The 17,608-nt window shown below is 52.8% G+C and overlaps 1 protein-coding gene across 4 annotated transcripts; it reads right to left on the bottom strand.

Annotated features, from left to right (window-relative positions):
- Positions 1–2,977: 2,977 nt before the first annotated feature.
- Positions 2,978–16,020, bottom strand: Slc27a4 (solute carrier family 27 member 4). 4 transcript variants are annotated; one of them, XM_057755409.1, is made up of 14 exons: positions 15,734–16,020; positions 14,861–15,102; positions 14,141–14,307; positions 12,019–12,413; positions 10,312–10,470; positions 8,927–8,996; positions 8,741–8,832; positions 7,889–7,998; positions 7,423–7,632; positions 7,124–7,250; positions 6,455–6,592; positions 6,110–6,274; positions 5,892–6,038; positions 2,978–4,019 (listed from the first exon to the last, which is right to left on the bottom strand). In XM_057755409.1, exons 3-14 carry the CDS (start codon positions 14,299–14,301, stop codon positions 3,862–3,864), a joined length of 1,932 nt encoding a protein of 643 aa, XP_057611392.1. In that variant the 5' UTR covers positions 14,302–14,307; positions 14,861–15,102; positions 15,734–16,020; the 3' UTR covers positions 2,978–3,861. The 4 variants fall into 4 exon arrangements, with proteins under 4 accessions (XP_057611392.1, XP_057611394.1, XP_057611391.1 ...); XM_057755411.1 differs by lacking the exon at positions 15,734–16,020 and adding an exon at positions 15,583–15,696; XM_057755408.1 differs by lacking the exon at positions 14,861–15,102.
- Between the last annotated feature and the right edge of the window lie 1,588 nt (positions 16,021–17,608).

Raw genomic sequence — 17,608 nt, 5'->3', positions numbered from 1 at the left:
TCAGGCCTGGCTTCCGGTATAAACATTTTTGTTTGTTTTGGTTTTGGAGAGAGTTTATCTGTGTAGCTTTGGAGCCTGTCCTGGAACTTGCTCTGTAGACCAGGCTGGCCTCAAACACTGCCTCCTGAGTGCTGGGATTAAAGGCATGCGCCACCACCACCTGGCCCAGTATGAAATTTTTTTTTTTTTTTGTTTTTGAGACAGGGTTTCTCTATGAAGTCTGTCCTATATCTCACTCTGTAGGCCAGGCTGGTCTCAATCTGCCTGCCTCTGCCTCCCGAGTGTTGGGATTAAAGGTGTGCACCACCACTGCCCAGTCTGCACATTTTTATTTATTATTTTATGTGTATATGGGTATTTTGTCTACATGAATGTCTGTGCGCTGTATGTGTGCAGCCTGCACAGGCCAGAAGAGGGCATCCAAGTTCCAGGAACTGGAGTTACAGATGTTGGGAATCAAACTGACCTCTGGAAAAGCAGCGAGTGCCCTTAACCATGAGCCATTGCTCCAGTCCCTTGTACGAGATTTAAAAATAATAATAATTTATTTTTATTTTATGTACACTGGCGTTTTGCCTGCATGAATGCCTGTATGAGGGTGCTGGATCCCTTGGAACAGAGACAATTGTGAGCTGCCATATGGATGCTGGGAATTGAATCCAGGTCCTCTGGAAGAGCAGTCAGAACTCTTAACCACCGAGCCTAGTATGAGATCTTAACATTTGAGGCTTTTTTCTCTCATCAAGCCTAACCAAAAGTTCTCATAGACTGTCCTTGAGATTCAGTGATACGCCTGCTCAGTTGTCAGGCTTCCTTGACTGGGCACTAGTAGGCCCTGTAGGCCCGGCTTGCAAATCTGAGCCGCTTTCTCCCTCTGCTGGCCATCTTTAGGCATGACACCTAGCCTTGCTTCACATCCGTCCTTGTTCTCTCTAGCCTCCTCAACTTGGTTTGCTCAGACCCTGAGAATACCCCAACTCAAAAGCCTTCGGCCGTGGAGGCAGCTGGATTTCTTTCTTAACCTGGTCACTGAGCCTCTGAACTATCAGCTGCTGGCCCAGGGTGTGGCCCACAGCAGGTTCCACAGGTTTGTGCGGAATGGCGATTTCTGGCTTCCTGCTGCCTTCTGTACCAGTGGCAGGGTGGTGTAGAAAAGGCACAGGCTGGGGTTTGTATTCCAGCCTCTACTACCTGGGTGACATCGGCTCCTGAATGACTCAAAATCCCAGTGCACTGGTTCTTTTCTTGAATAGTTCATTTATAAAACGACCTCAAGACCCAGTGTGGCTCCTAGAACCCTCTGCCTGGAATTCCAGCTCCAGTGGTTCCTAGTACCCTCTCTGCCTGGAATTCCAGCTCCAGTGGTTCCTAGTACCCTCTCTGCCTGGAATTCCAGCTCCAGTGGTTCCTAGTACCCTCTCTGCCTAGAATTCCAGCTCCAGTGGCTCCTAGTACCCTCTCTGCCTGGAATTCCAGCTCCAGTGGTTCCTAGTATCCTCTGCCTGGAATTCCAGCTCCAGTGGCTCCTAGTACCCTCTCTGCCTGGAATTCCAGCTCCAGTGGTTCCTAGTACCCTCTCTGCCTGGAATTCCAGCTCCAGTGGCTCCTAGTATCCTCTGCCTGGAATTCCAGCTCCAGTGGTTCCTAGTACCCTCTCTGCCTGGAATTCCAGCTCCAGTGGTTCCTAGTACCCTCTCTGCCTGGAATTCCAGCTCCAGTGGTTCCTAGTACCCTCTCTGCCTGGAATTCCAGCTCCAGTGGTTCCTAGTATCCTCTGCCTGGAATTCCAGCTTCAGGGGGTTTTTGAGGCCCATGGCCTGCCTCGTGTTTGCAGACTCCTCAGTCATGTGCACAGAGCCACACATGCAATTAAAAAAACAAAAATCCTGCCGGGCAGTGGTGGCGCACGCCTTTAATCCCAGCACTCGGGAGGCAGAGGCAGGTGGATTTCTGTGAGTTCGAGACCAGCCTGGTCTACAAAGGGAGTTCCAGGACAGGCTCCAAAACCACAGAGAAACCCTGTCTCAAAAAAAAAAAAAAAAAAAATCCTCAGCTGGGTGGTGGGCGGTGGTGGCGCACGCCTTTAAGCCTAGTACTTGGGAGGCAGAGGCAGGCGGATCTCTGGGAGTTCGAGGCCAGCCTGGTCTACAAGAGCTAGTTCCGGGACAGGCACCAAAGCTACAGAGAAACCCTGTCTCAAAAAAAAAAAAAAAAAAAAAAAAAAAACCTAAATCCTCATTCATTCCTCTCTGCAGCACTTGGGAGGCAGAAGGACCTTGAGTTCAAGGTCATCCTCAGCTATACACCAAGTTCCATGACAGGACCACATAAAACCATCTCAAAACTCACAGAAACAGGAAGGCTCAACAGTGGAGACACAGCCCTAGTGTGGTCCACGGTTAGCGGTTAGGACCCTTTGTTCTTTCTGTGAACTTGCCGGCCGGCTGGGATACTGGACAAAGGGGCTGCTAACTGCTGGGTGCCACCAGGGCAGGGCAGGCAGCCTTAGTTTGGGTCGGAGACCTCATCCTAAGGGGCCCAAAGACAGAGCTTGGATTTGAGACTTCGACAGCCTCAGGGTAGGGAGGCAACAGTGAGTCTCTTGGCAGATACCCCCAAATAACTGAGATGTCCTCTAATGGAACAGGGTAAAAGCCCAGAGACAGCTGTCCAGGTGAGAACTTTCTCTCAAAGTCCCCAAGAATTCCCCTCCTTCATACCGTGTCTCCTAGCTTCTGAATCCTCCCAGCTGTCCCTACTGTTTAGGATAGAGTCACCTGCCCAAAGCCACAGGCTTCTCCCAAGGGTTAAGTTCACAGGTTTCTTTCTTTTTTTTTTTTTAATATTTATTTATTATGTATACAATATTCTTTCTGCGTGTATGCCTGAAGTCCAGAAGAGGGCACCAGACCTCATTACAGATGGTTGTGAGCCACCATGTGGTTGCTGGGAATTGAACTCAGGACCTTTGGAAGAGCAGGTAATGCTCTTAACCACTGAGCCATCTCTCCAGCCCAAGTTCACAGGTTTAACAACCTGTCAGATCTGGTGGTAACTGCTTTGGGAAGGGACCGGAAGGTGGGAGGTGCGGATCTTACCCCAAGTGCTAAGAGGCAGGCAAGAGTCAGACTAAGAGGTCAATGTCGAGGCAGAGTTTATTGGCCCCGAGCCTTCCCCCTCACGCCTGCTCCACCCAGTCAGGCTAGGATTGAGTTGGAGAAGGCAACAGACTCACAGACAGGCAGGAAGGCTGCAATCAGGGAGACACACAAAACTCTCCTCTCCCCACCCTCCCCAAGACAAGGACACAGGGAACCTGGAGAAACAAGGAGTGTGATCAAGACTTCTTGACACTGGGCCAGTGGCCACATGCTGTCCTCCTTTCCCAGAGATGCAAGCAGGGCTAGGTGATGCTTTGGCAGCTGTGGTCCAAGATCCTCGGTGGACGTCCATGGCCGGCCACTATAGTCTCTGGCTACTTGGCTTCCTGAGTCTGGAGGCTTTTGCCTTTGCCTCACTTGTGAGTACCCTTCCTTTTGGAGGGAGCTTGGCGACCCCTCTCCTGCTCCCTGCCCTGTTTGACTAAAGACATTATCCTAAAGGGGTCTGTCAGCAAGCCTGGACCCAGAGGCCTCGCCTGGCCCAGAAGACAGCTTGGACACGAGACTTTCACAGAAAGCCTCGGCAGGGTCGAGGAGGCGGCAGTGAGTCACTTGGCAGTTTGGGAGGGAGGGGATCAGCACCTGGGGCGGAGGTGCGGGCCCTGCTAGCTTTGGTCTGGCATTGCCCAGGACCCTCTGGGGCAGAAGCTGGGGCTCTGAATCCAGCATCTTCTGGCCCTCAGAGGGATGTAGGGGGAAATCACAGCTTCTCCTCGCCTGCCTGGATGCGGGTATAGGCCTCTTGGTCCAGTGCAACATAGCAGCCCTTCCGGGCATCCAGATAGAACAGTGGGTCTCTCACAACAGCTGGGTTGAAGCCTTCCTTCCGCAGCTCTGTCTTCTGGAACTTGAAGGTCCCTAGGGAGTAGGAAAGAAAATTCAGAAAGTACAAGACAGGGTCTGAACTAGAAACTGAAGGAAGTGCTGAGAAACAGAGCTAGGGAAGAAAAGGCGCGGGAGGAAGGGGCCAGGCTCTTCACGGTCCACACGGAATGTTCTATTGATCACACAGGGAACTGCCCCTCAAAGCAGTACTGCACAGTGGTGGAGGGCGGAGACTGGACACAGGGACACTATATGCCCCACACCATTGAATGACAGCAAAGTGGAGGCCAGAATCTGGGTCCCCACTGAGCACTGACTGGATGAAGCGGCCTCAATGCCCTGAGGCAGGTGCTCAACCATATTCTAAGATGATTGCTTTCTTCCTTCTTCCTTTTTGGATAGGGTCTCACTGGAGAGCCCTGGCTGTCCTCCAAATTCACAAAACCCGTCTCTGGGGGGCTGGAGAGATGGCTCAGTGGTTAAGAGCACTGACTGCTCTTCCAGAGGTCCTGAGTTCAATTCCCAGCAACCACATGATGGCTCACAACCATCCATAATGAGATCTGGTGCCCTCTTCTGGCCTGCAGGCATACATGTAGACAGAACACTGTATACTAAATAAATAAATAAACTTTAAAAAAAAAAAAAAAAAAAAAAAACACGTCTCTGGCTCTCCAGGGCTGGGATTACAGATATGCATATGCATCGCCATGCCTTGCCTGTTACTCATTTCTGAACCCAAATCCCACAGCTAGTAAGTGGTAGAGTTAGGTTTTGAACCTGCTCTCCCTGCTTCCGCTAGCCTCTGAAATGTCTGCTGCAGAATTTCGGACTGAATCTAGGCCTCAGGAGCCACTGCCAGTTCCACCCCCATGCTCTTGGGGTACCTTGAGACCAGACAAGCCTTGAGAAGAACGAAAAGCTACATGAAAGGGAAACCACCCCAGGTGAGGCCACTGGGCCAGCACCATTCACATGCAAGTTAAGTAAGATTTCAGTTCCTCAGTCACACTAGCTCCACCTCGAACGTTCACTCCCTCCACAGCACTCGCTGCCACCAGAGTGGACAGAAGAGATGCCAACACTCGCACCAGCACATAGAGTTCTGAAGGACAGAGCTGCAGCAGGGAGCAGCCATGAGACCGGTGTGTGTGACTGCGGCCTCTGCAGTTCTACCACCCACCTTATAGCTGAATAAAAACGCCCAATACTGTGACCTTTAGGAACCTTTGCTTGTAGTTCATTCTGCAGCAAGGCCGACCTCAACCCTCAGGAAGTTCAGTCTCGGCTGTGAGCCATTTTATTTTTTTATTTTTTTTTTTTTTGTTTTTTTCTTTTTCTTTTTTTGAGACAGGGTTTCTCTGTGAAACAGTCCTGGCTATCCTGGAACTTTGTAGACCAGGCTGGCCTTGAACTCACAGAGATCTGCCTGCCTCTGCCTCCTAAGTGCTGGGATTAAAGACACACAGCAACATCACCACCTGGTCTTTTGCTGCTATTTTACTGTGGTTGAGACAGGGTCTTATATATTGTGAGGCCAAGGCTGGACCTGAACTCTCCACACTCCTTCCTCCAGCCCCTGTATTACAGGGTGTGTTCACACAATGCCCAGCCCATTATCTTTGGAATTCCTTTGGAATTTTCCCCCTCTGGGTCTAAAAGATTCCAAGGACCTCAAGTCTAGTCAGACAGTATCTCAGAACCACAGGGCAGCAGCCAGAAAACAGTGCTCATTCTAAGGGATGCTGAACCTTCTTCTCTGAAGGCTGTTTCCACAAATTTCCATACAGCAGGGCAGAAACTCAGCCCTAGGGCAAGGCTGTGTGTCAAGGTCAGAGACCTATCAGGAGTTCACACTACAGAAAGACAGAACGCTGGAATCCAGGAGCTGGAAAAGGGGCAGACCTGTTTTATGCAGCTCAGGCAGGAAGCGCAGGAAGATGGGGCGGGCATACAGAGGCAGCTCCTTTTCCAATGTCTGTGCAAAGCGCTTCAGGTCACAGCTGCTGGTAGGGCTTGCCACAGCAGCCATTCCTGCTCGGCCCTCAGTTCCTGGGAGCAAGAGGGCACAAGGTGAGTGGCAGGCAGTGTCCTGGCACACCCACCGTCCTCCCCATACATACCTGGCACCTCGACACCATATACCGCCACATCGGCCATCCCCAGCAGGCGGCTGAGTGTGCCTTCTACTTCGGTGGTAGACACGTTCTCCCCTTTCCAGCGGAACGTGTCCCCTGTGCGGTCCCGGAAGTAAATGTAGCCCAGCTCATCCATCACCAGCACATCACCTAGAGAGGTGCACAGTGTCGGGATTGGGCCAGCCTAGCTCTTGACCACGGTTGAGTCAGGCGGTCATCCCTGAAGCTCAGGGGCTGGGTTTTGAGGAGTCCAGGGATGTGTTCTCTGGGTCAGTGGAAGCTCCCCTCATCTCTCCCTCTGGAAGGGACAGCAAAGAGCAGGGAACTCACCAGTGAGGTAGGCTTGGTCCCCCTTCTTGAAGACATCTTTAGCGATCTTCTTGTTGTTGGCACCCTGGTTGAGGTAACCATCAAAACGGCGCAGGGGGTCCTGCTGGATGATGCGACCCACCAGCTGGCCTGGCTGGCCTAGGGACGAGAAAGGCAGTCAGATGCGGCCTAGCCTACCTGTCTTCTCCCACAAAGACACCCCACATCTTGAGCTGACTTAATGTAAACTGCCTACCACAGAAATGCCCCATGTAAGCCGGGCAGTGGCGGCACTCAGGAGGCAGAGGAAGGGCATCTGAACAATCGGACACAGAGCCCTGCTCCCGTCCTGGCTCTTCTCAGACTTTCATTTCATTCATCACAAACAAGCCTTAGGGCAGCCCCTGGGCTAAGTGCAGCCATCACCTGTGTGAAGGTGACAGGCTCTAATGGCTCTAACACAGTACAGGCTAAGAAGAATCAGCCCTAGGTGGCCCGGACGGGGCCGTCTCAGGAAGGTGTGCAGGTGGCATGGTGTGTGCATGAAGGTAAAGTGATGGCAGCAGAAATGGGTAACGTGCCCCTTAGAAGAGCGCCCACACAGAACTGGTTTCTGTAGTTATCTACATGGGCTGACTACCTCCAAGACAAGATCTCCCTCCTCGGATGCCCAGTTCCCTCATGGTTGACCTGGTTGACAGGGAATGCAGACGCCGTCAGGTCCCCGGATCAGTTCCATGGTATCCTCATTGACTCGAACCAACCGGATGGGGTACACGAAGGACAGGATGCGGCTATTGAAGCCACAGGCCCCCACCTGCAAAGGCCGAGATTTGGGCCGGGGCTCCGTGGACTCCCCAGTAAGACAGTGGGGTTAGAGGGACCCTGCTCTTCACTCTCAGGCTGAAATTCTCCTTAGCCCTGTGCAAGCCTAGGGCCTATCATGGTCCATCCCCACAGCAACCTTATTATCCCAATCTGTACCTTACCTGGCTGTCAAAGTTGCCCAGGCTACAGTTGCACTCAGTGGCCCCATAGAACTCGGCCACTTGGGGAATGTGGAACCGGCTGGAGAAGTCGGTCCAGATGGACTGCCGAAGGCCGTTGCCCAGTGCCATGCGCACCTTGTGCCGAGACTCAGCCTCCCGGGGTGGCTGGTTCAGGAGGTAGCGGCAAAGCTCGCCAATGTACTGTACAATCTGAGGTGGGTATAGGCGTGGGTGTGAGTCCACGCTCTAGGGGGCGCCCACTTGTCATCTCTCCATTCTTCCAGCCCTCCCCAGCAGGGGCCGAACAGTTCCTTCTCTCTCTGGGCCTCAGATTTCCCATCTGAACCATGAAAATGCTGCCCAAGGAACTGTTCTAAACAGCCTCAGCTGTTCAGATGCCTCCACGTGTGGGTGGCGGGAGGGAGATGGAGGATGGGGCTGCTCATGCCTGTCCCTTCTCACTCACTGTGCAGTTGTACTTGATACAATCATCCCAGAACCGGGAAGCTGAGAACTTCCTCCGGATCACCACGGTCATGCCATGGAGTAGACACTGGCCGATCCCCACGATGTTTCCTAAGTCAGATGGGCCTGGAGGTTAAGGAGATAGAGAGCCAACCCCAACAGACTCCTCTCGCTCAGGCTTGCCTCTTTAGAGACAGGGTCTCAGTCCAGGCAGGCCTCAAGCTTGCTGTACAGGAGAAGACAGGCCTTCACCTCCTGATCATCTGGCCGCCATTTCCCAAGCCTTGGGATTACAGGAGTTCACCACCACAGCCAGCTCCTAGTCCTAATTTTTCACAGACCCTTCCCCTGGTCCTCTCCTGCTCTGTCCCACTACACAAACTGGCCACACCTCTCTTCTACTGACCACGTCTCCATCCACAGTGGAATCAAGGCCGCCCCCAGTCGGCACAGCTGTCATTTAATAAAACACTGCAAGCTTCCTATCCGGCACCTGTCTCCTCTAGAAGGTCTTCTCAGCCCCCCAACTGGTCTTCCCGTGTATGACACCTGTGCTTCTTGCCCCTCCCTTACCTTCATTAAGTCATCTCTCCCCGAGGTCAGGCAGGTCCCCAGCATCCCCCTGCCTCCTCCAAACACACAGACCTCTTTGAATTATCTTGGAGGTCAGAACGATACCAGCCTCAACACCCAGCAGGCACGATGCCCTTGGGACACCAGCCCACACCAGGAGTCTCGTGTCACCGTCAGTGGAGTCACTGCCCTTGCCTCAATCGGAACCCAGATTTGTGGCTAGAAAAGTGGGGCTCCTAAAGACACAGGGTGCTAACAGCTAAGGGAGGCCCTGGGTTACCTGCTGAATGGTAGAGAGGGAGGCAATCATAGACAATGTCGTCAGGCCGCATGCGGAATCCATAGTACACCAGGGCAGCCATACGGTAATACCTTCAAGGGGACAGGGTAAAGAGCTCAGTGGTCACTCTGGAATAGTAGAAGGAAGCTTCGCAGTCCCACGAGGTCACTTCCACTTGCCCCTTACCTGCTGTTCACCACAATGGCAGCCTTGGGTAGCCCTGTGGTGCCCGATGTGTAGACATAGAAGAGCTTATCTGAAGGGAACAGACATGCAGGTTACTGTGAGGCCAGCGCAGGACAGCACAGGGAAATAGAAGGTGCATGCCCGCCGACATTTCTTCCTACCCTTCTGGAGACCTCTACCAGGTGTCAGCCTGAGCCAGGCTGAGTGTGACAGATGAAGACAGGATACCTGACCACCAAACCTCAGCATGGGAGCACAGGCTGTTGAAACCCGGGAGTACCATCTGGCTAGGCTTCCAGAAGCAAAGGCCACAGTGCCAGGTAGGCTTCCAGAAGGAAGGGATGCCTGCCTCGAGGCTTAGCTGCAAGAGGACTACTTGTTGGGAGTGGTGGTGCACAACTTAAGCAGTCTGGAGGCAGAGGCGGGAGAACCTCTGTGAGCTTGAGACACAGTGAGCTAAAGTACAGTGAGAACTACACAGACAGACACTGTCTCAAAAAATAAAAGACCGGCATGGTGGCTTTTAATCCCGACACTCAGGAGGCAGGGGCACCGAATCTCTGTGAGATCAAGGCCAGCCTGGTCTGCATACTGAGTTTCAGGACAGCCAGGGCTATGTAGAGAGACCCTGTGTCAAAAAAACAAGAAAAAAAAATAATAAAATAAGGGAGTGGGCATTATGGCTTCTGTGCGTCACTGATGTCTATTTTCCCTGCCCACATGGGGCTTCAGAGTGTGTGTGTGTGTGTGTGTGTGTGTAGTCTCTGGAGGTCAAGAATTCCAGCGGATGATACTGACAGCAACCACCTCAGGTGGTGTAGCACCTGCTGTGTGCCAACCTTGGGCAGTATGAGGGCACGAGGGTGAACCAGCCATGGTCCCTGCCTCAAGCCACCTTCCCAAAGTATCTAAGAAGTAAGAGATAGGAGAGGCTCAACAGGAGAAATGACAAGTCACTAAGTCCTTCCTGCCAATACCCTCGCCTCAGGGTTGACCTTTAATATCAACCCATAAAGCTGATTGCTACTATCCCCAACTTTATTGCAGTGGAACCTGAGGCTGAGGGCAGGTCTGTGGCCCTGGGTCACACAGGGAAGTAGCAGAGAATTCCTGGAGGAGGGGCAAAGGCAGTTAGGTGCAGGGCTGGGATCTGGCAGAGCCTAAACTCAACAAGCTGGAAGGATATGCCAAGGCTCTCACACGTACCCTCCTCTCCATCTCAACTCCTGGCTAAGACTCATAGCAAGTTGCAGGGTGCACACAGTCCTGCAGACAGGCACTAGCATGGGCTGCTTCACAAATCTCACAATGCCACCTTACCAGTAACCCCAGTTCATCCTATTTCCAGTGCTCATCAGAACCCTCCAGGGCAGTGAGAGGCCCACCTGTAAAGCCCTTGTCAGGATGACTGGGCAGGTGCTTCGGGGCATTTTCTAGCAGAGGGTCGAGATGCTCTGTGTTGGCAGGCACTGTGCTGGGCTCCCAGGAACCAGAGCAGAAGAGGCTGAGTGAGGGCTTCAGGCTAGCATGGATCTCAGAGACGGCTGCAGGGGAGAAGATGCGGGTCAGAAGCCCCGTGTTCCCATGTGCTATGCCATGGTTAAGCATGCTGTCGGGGAAGGCTGGCTGGTGTGGGGAAATGGGTAAAACACATCACTCCTGACTGGACACAATGCCTTACCCATAGTTCCTGTTCTTGTAAAGCTACCAACATCAATTCCCCACCTCCTTGCCCTCTGATCCCGCTTTAAAAACATGTAGCTAGCCGGGCGGTGGTGGCGCACGCCTTTAATCCCAGCACTCGGGAGGCAGAGGCAGGCAGATCTCTGTGAGTTTGAGGCCAGCCTGGTCTACAAGAGCTAGTTCCAGGACAGGCTCCAAAGCTACAGAGAAACCCTGTCTCCTCAAAAAACTAAAAAAAAAAAAAAAAAAACAAAACATGTAGCTATGTATCTGGCCTGATATTGCTATGTAATCCAATCCTCCTGCTTCAGTCTCCTAGTGCTGGGAGTATTGGCATACACCATCATGCCAGCTACCATCGGCCCATTTTACAGACGAGGAAAGTGAGTGCTAAGGATGGAAGACATGGCTCTTGCTCATGCCAAGCTTTTCCTACTCTACTATGACTCTCTGTAGGGACTAGAGGACAAGAGGGAGGTCGTAGCTTCAGTTCCCAGGAAACCTTTCCTCAGGCCTGCATAGACTCTATTCTCCCTGGACAGGAGACAATCCTGGCCCATTGGCTCTGCTTTCTCTAGCTTTAAATTCTGGTGCTGGAGAGATGGTTTAGTGGTTAAGAGCACTGACTGCTCTTTCAGAGGACCTGAGTTCAGTTCCCGGCAACCACATGGTGGCTCACCATCCATAATGGGATCTGATGCCCTCTTCTGGCGTGCAGGTGTACATGCAGATAGAGCATCATATACATAAAAATAATCTCTTTTAAAAAGTTCTTTCTTCAATGCTAGGAATGCAGCCCAGGGCCTCACACATGCTAGGAAAGAGCTACGTCCTTATTAGTCTTTCTGGCTTCCCCCTGACTCCCCCAACCTCTTCCCTCCCTTCTGCATTCTTCCTTCTCCACAGCAGTGTGGACAGAAAGAACAGGGAGGCTGTGGTCCAGCCCAAGATCAAATCCTGGTACTGCTGTGGAACTGTGTGACTCTGGGTGAATGTCTTACATCCCTCTAAACCGGTCTCATCATCCAAGAACCAAGACAACAATGCCTCTCTCCTGGCTTAGTGAAGCTCAGGGCTGGGCAAAGCACTGTGCTCAGCATGTTCGGCAATAAATAAACTCAGGCCTGAGAGGAGAGTAGGGACTGGATTCCCCCTCGAAGATGAAGAAGAGGCCGAATCTACCTGAGGACCAGTCAGCACTGGCCACTTTGCTGGTGCTTTAGAGCGGGAACCTTCTTGAGATTTGCGATACTGCAGATAGGGAAACCAAGGCTTAGGAAATGTGTTGTCCACACAGGCTTGCCAAGGTCCAGAAGCTCCGATGGCCAGACTCACAAAGCCTCCCACACGGCTAGAATGGGGTTGTCATCATCTGTGTAAGTCCCACGGGTCTTCCGCTTACAACTCACCTGAGGCCATCTCGCTGCCAAAAATAAGGGCTAGTGCCTTTGAGGTGTCAAGACAGTGGCGCAGGGCATCACGTCTAAGGTTGGTGTTGATGAGAGCTGCCTCCACGCCCAGCTTGGCCATGCCCAGCCATAGACCCACAAACTCATTACGGTTCTCCATAAAGAGGGCAACTACATTGCCTGAGACCAGGCCCCGGGCCTGCAGGAAGTTGGCCACACGACTGGAGTAGTCATCCAGCTGGCGGAAGGTCCAGTGGGTGTCTGTGCCCTCGAAAATCAGGGCTGTCTTGTCGGGGTGGCGCCGCACCACTGAGGCAAACAACAGGGGCACTGTCTTCCGCTCCTGAAGGTACCGTCGAACCTTTGCCTTCACCTTCAGGAGCACTATGCCGCCACTGTGTGGGAGCAAGGAAGCCATGAGTGCCGAGCCAGTCAAGCACTGCTGTCCTAAGGGCCAGAGTCTCAGGAACCAGCTTTTTTTGGTTTTTCAAGGCAGGGTGGAGCTTGCCCTGGAACTAGCTCTTGTAAACCAGGCTGGCCTCGAACTCACAGAGATCCGCCTGCCTCTGCCTCCTGAGTGCTGGGATTAAAGTTGTACGCCACCACCACCCCGCTAGGAACCAGCTTTCTAGCACCCTCAATTGTCAACTCCTCCTGGGTGCTCGGCACTGTCTATATACCCTCACTGAGGCCTCACAGCAGCACTGAGAGCCATAGTGACTCTTCCTTGATGCAGGAAGAGGAAAAAAAAAAACCCTCAGGTTTTCATGGTGCCACAGCTGGCCCAGGGCTTCAGAGGTCAAATGTAACTGAGCCAACAATCCAAAGTCAGGTCTCTCTGGTGTTCAACTCCAGAGTTCCACTCTTCTGCTTGTTTTTTTGAGACAGTATTTCTCTATTATGCAGCTCTGGCTTCCCTTGAACTCACTATGATAGCAGGCTGGCCTCGAACTCACAGAGACACAGCTGCCTCTGCCTCTCAAGTGCTGGGATTAAAGTGTGCACCACCATGTCCAGCTCCAGAATTCCACTCTTATTCTCTTCCGAGTCTGCGGTTCTGCCAGAAGCCCTCTAGGCAGAGAAACCCTGTCTCAAAAAAACAAAACAAAAAAAAAACCCCAGAAGCCCTCTAGGGCCCAAGCCCATAGTCTAGCCTCCCTTGGCCCTCACTGCAGAGAAATCAGGGATGAGTCTTCCTCCCTAAATGCAGAGGCAGGTATGTGTCATAGTTACTACCTTGTCCCTGAGGCCTTCTCTGCACTGGGCACAGGGCAAACGTCCCGTGCTGGGGGAACCATCTTCACATGTCACCCCACCAACCCCCTGCTTCTGCGCCTTTGCCAGTGTCCTCTGCTGTGCACTGGCCTCCCTCACCTGCACGGAACCTTCCAGGCACAGTGCTTTCTCTCCAGGAAGCCTCCTGGATTCCTGGTCTCAGTTCCTTGTCTGAGGCCGTCTCCCCATCCCACGCTCCCACAGCTCCTGTGGGACCCCTGATACCTCCTTTTATAGTCAGCCCAGACTGACAAAGTGAGCTACCTGCTCTAGGTTCCTAGGTGGAACCCAGGAGTGAGCAAGACGGCCAGAGCCTCTGCAGCATGGCGCTGCCAGCTTAGGGAGTTACTTCATCCCTTTCTTACCTCCTGACTAGTCTGAGTCTGGCAGATGGAGTCTGCCTTCCTCCTCTCTGGGCCTCAGAGCCAGCTCAGCCTAGCATTAGAGCAGCTGGGAGCAATTACTCCCAGATAGCTGGGGCCTGTGCTAACATCCACTGTCGCCTTGGGTTCTCTCAGGCTGTGCCAACCTGAGGAAAGGTCCTTTTCCTTTGGGATTTTCTTCACCTTGCAATAAACCAGTGTTCTCAGGACCCCTTACAGACATCTCTCCAACCAACCTGCTCTGATGTATGCCCCAGCGTCCAAAACCTGCCCCAGGTCAGAGAGTCTCAAGTTGGAGACTTTGACCTTGGAGATGAAAGCACCTGGCACGACAGCCAGGAGAAGGGCATGAAGAAGAGGCTGTCCTCTGTGACCCAGCTATCTTATGCTGGCGGGGATAAAGGATGGTAAAGTCCAGCCATTTTTTTTTTGAGACCCCAAGAAGGGCTAGATATGGCACTCACAAGACATCTCGCCTGACGGTCTTGATGAAGATCCGGACGAAGCGCCAGCCGCCAGACCCCAAGTACAGGAGCAACAGGGAGAACCCCACTTGGGTCCAGGGCAGTTTTAGCACCAGCTTGGAGAACAGTAGTGCCCCCACCAGAGATGCCCCAAGCAGCATTGTGACCTGCAGGTACAAGGTGGTTAGGAGACTCAAATGACGATTTCTTTAGGGGCCTCAACCTCTTGACCTAGCAGCCACTTCAGTTTGATCCCAAAAGGTCCCCAAAAGGGACTGCTTAGTCACCTCAAAAGGAGTGGCTTAGAATAAGGTTCAAGACTTTGGTTCCACGCCAAGCTGGAAGGGATTGAGGTAAAAAGCTCCAGGGTTAGCTGGGCCATGGTGGCGCGTGCTTTTAATCAAATCACTCAGGCAGAGGCAGGAATCTCTGTGAGTTTGAGGCCAACCTGGTCTACAGAGAGAGTTCCAGGACAGTCAGGAGAGCTGTTACATAGAAAAACCCTGTCTCAAAAAATAAACAAACAAAAATCTCCCCAAAACTCTGGGGTTAAGAAGCAAGAGGATGGTCTAGCTTCTAGTTCTATCTCTGACCACCACGCCAAGTGACCTTGGGCTAGCCCCTTTCCTATTTCAGGCCACAGCATTCTGCTCTATGCACTGGGGGTTAGTAAAACTTGTTCTTAGAACCCTTCCAGCCCAAACAGGACAATCCACTCACCTATATTCAAGTATCCTAACCAAGATGGCTGGGAGGTGGGCACTGATAAGTGCCTCTGGCTTGACTCCTCTCCCAGGGACTCCAGGAGGTTCTGGAGATGACAACACCCAGAAGGGCAGTTTCCTGGGAAGGGAACCCTGCACAGTCTCTGCCCACGGACTCAAGCGCTGTGCCTCTATTGGTCCATAGAGGGCGAGCCAGCAAATGGGTTAGAGGCTGGAGGGGCCTGAGAGGTGACAGCCCTGAGGTAGGGAGGAAGGAGATGGCTGTTGGAAAGCACAATACTCACCTACACCCACATACTCAGCAAGCCCCTCAGATGAATCTTGGGGGACTAGGGTTGAGGGGAAGGGGAAAGGCTGTGTGCAAGCACAGGGCAGAGATTAAAGCCAGGCACACTATTCTTGCTTCTTTATGGACTTGGTGAAGAGGACAGCTAATGGATTGCTTTTCTTAGTGTTTTCCTTTTCTTGGGAAGAGCCGAAGGTCAAAGCTTGAATATCTCCAAGCTAGGCGGAGGACCATGGCCTGAATCACAGGGAACCCCTTATGAGAGAGACCATCTTCTGGTGAAAAGCATTAAGCTAGAGGTGGGAGGACTAATGCAGGATCCCAAGATCCTTAGCCCTCTAACCTGCCAGAGCCACTCAGAAAAGAGGCTACTAGACGGTCCAAGACCGCTGAGAGAGAAGACAGGACAGGAGGGGGTGCCGCGGACCGACCAGCGTGATAGATGGCCAGGACATCAGAGCGCAGGGCTGGGAGACTGGGAGGGAGGGCGCGCCCCTCAGCCCCGGCCGGTGCCGCTGTCTCCCCCTGCTCGGCCTGGCACGTTCCCCCGCTCAGAAAGCCGCCGTCCCCGCCTTGGCTCACCCGGCTGCGGCTGCGCGGCGCGGCGCCCGGTCAGGATGCGGCCCGGTTGCGGCAGCGGAGTGCGGAGCGCTGGGGGCATCGGCCGCCCCGGGGCGCACACAGCCGAGCCTCAGCACGCCCGGCCCGCTCCGTGCCCTGGTAGGGTCTGTACCTCCGCGGCACTCCACCCCCGCCCACCTCCCGCACCGGCTGTGCCGGCCCGCAGCACCACCTTCCGCCCCGTCCCGCAGAGGGCGAGTCTCTGGAGCTCGTGCGCTCAGCGCAACCCAGCCCCAGCGCGCTCGACACCGCCCAGCCCCGCCAGCCCTGCGCGCGCCACTGCCTCCGCTGCCCTCTGGGAGTGGTGGGTACAGCCGCGCGGCATGCTGGGAATTGTAGTACGAGTAGCCTCGCGAGGCTAGGCTGATTTACATGCCCTAGTCAAGGAGAGTGCAGATCTGCAATTCCCTGGATCAGAGGACTCAGGGAGACTATACCTGCACACATGGCCATTCGAGAATCCGGAGTCAGACTTGAGGCACAAGTAGAATTTATTTATTACTTATCTTTTTTATATTTGTTTGCTTATTTCTGTGTGTGTACGCACGTACCAAAACCTTGAGTGCCCAGAGAACAACTTGGGGGAGTTGGTTCTGCTCTTACACCACGCAGGCTCCAGGGATCTAATTAGACATGGTCTTCAGGCATGGGGACAGGTACCCTCTCCGAGCTACCTTGCCAGTCCTGTTTATTTTTTGAAACAGGGTCTTACTCTGTGGTCACACTGTCTTGGAACTTGCTGCCGTCAATCTACTTCAGCCCTGAGATCACAGGCATGAGCTACCATACTTGCCTTGAAACAGAATTTAACAAATGCTTAACAACACTCACTGGAAGAAAAGGCTGGATTCTTGCAGAGATGAACACACAAACTCAAACTCTTTGGCAGAATATATAGGACGCTGGGCTTCTCGCCCAGCCGGAGTGGTCATTCCCCACAGTTGAGTAGGCCTACTTCCTCAGCTCCTTTACGGTTTTCATCACCTATGCAAGGGTCAGAAAGAGCTGAAGAGCCAGACATGGCGGCTGCAAAAGATCTCCTCGACGTCATGGATTTAAAGCCCATAAACAACTTTAGCCTCTGACTGATAGGACACTCCAGAACGTTGGCTCCTTTGTAAACCTAGGACTTCTGCCCCGTGCCTAGCTGTGGGCAAGGGTCCAGACGAGCAGCCCTGCGGGGTTCGGAGCCTCTGAAAGGAGTAATTAAGCATTTTCAGTCCTCTATCACTGCCACTTGCCCTTAAGTAGCTCCTTCAGTGACTTGGCCCAATAAAGTTCTTAAAGTGGGGAGGGGCAGTTTTAAGGTCTGTTTATAGGGATTACAAATAGAATTTTGGTATGATGATTTAGACCAGTTTGTTCTGGAGTTCATCCTTTGGAGGGCCTGGATAATAAGTTAAAGTGACATCTCCAAGTTATAACCGAAGGCTGTGGTGACCATGTTCATAGGGATGGACATTTCAGACCAACAGACTGGATTCACGTTCTCAGCCGAAAGTTCCAAATTTCAGCTTCTAATTAAAAGTGGGTTTTGGGGGCCAGGCATTGGTGGTTCACACCTCTAGTTCCAACATTCAAGAGGCAGAGGCAGGAGGATCTCTGAGTTAGAGGGGCTAGCCTGGTCTACAAAGTGAATTCCAAGACAGGCAGGGGTACACAGAGAAACCCTGTTTCAAAAAAACAAGCAAACAAGGGGCTGGAGTGACGGCTCAGTGGTTAAGAACATGGACAGCTCTTCCAGAGGACCCAGGTTTAATTCCCAGCACCCACGTGGCAGCTCACAGTTGTCTATATTTCCAGGGGATCTGACACCCTCACACAGACCTATACACA

The sequence above is a fragment of the Chionomys nivalis genome, chromosome 22 (genome assembly GCF_950005125.1).
Source record: "Chionomys nivalis chromosome 22, mChiNiv1.1, whole genome shotgun sequence".
Lineage (NCBI taxonomy): Eukaryota > Metazoa > Chordata > Mammalia > Rodentia > Cricetidae > Chionomys > Chionomys nivalis.
This window is presented reverse-complemented; position numbering and strand designations above follow the sequence as displayed.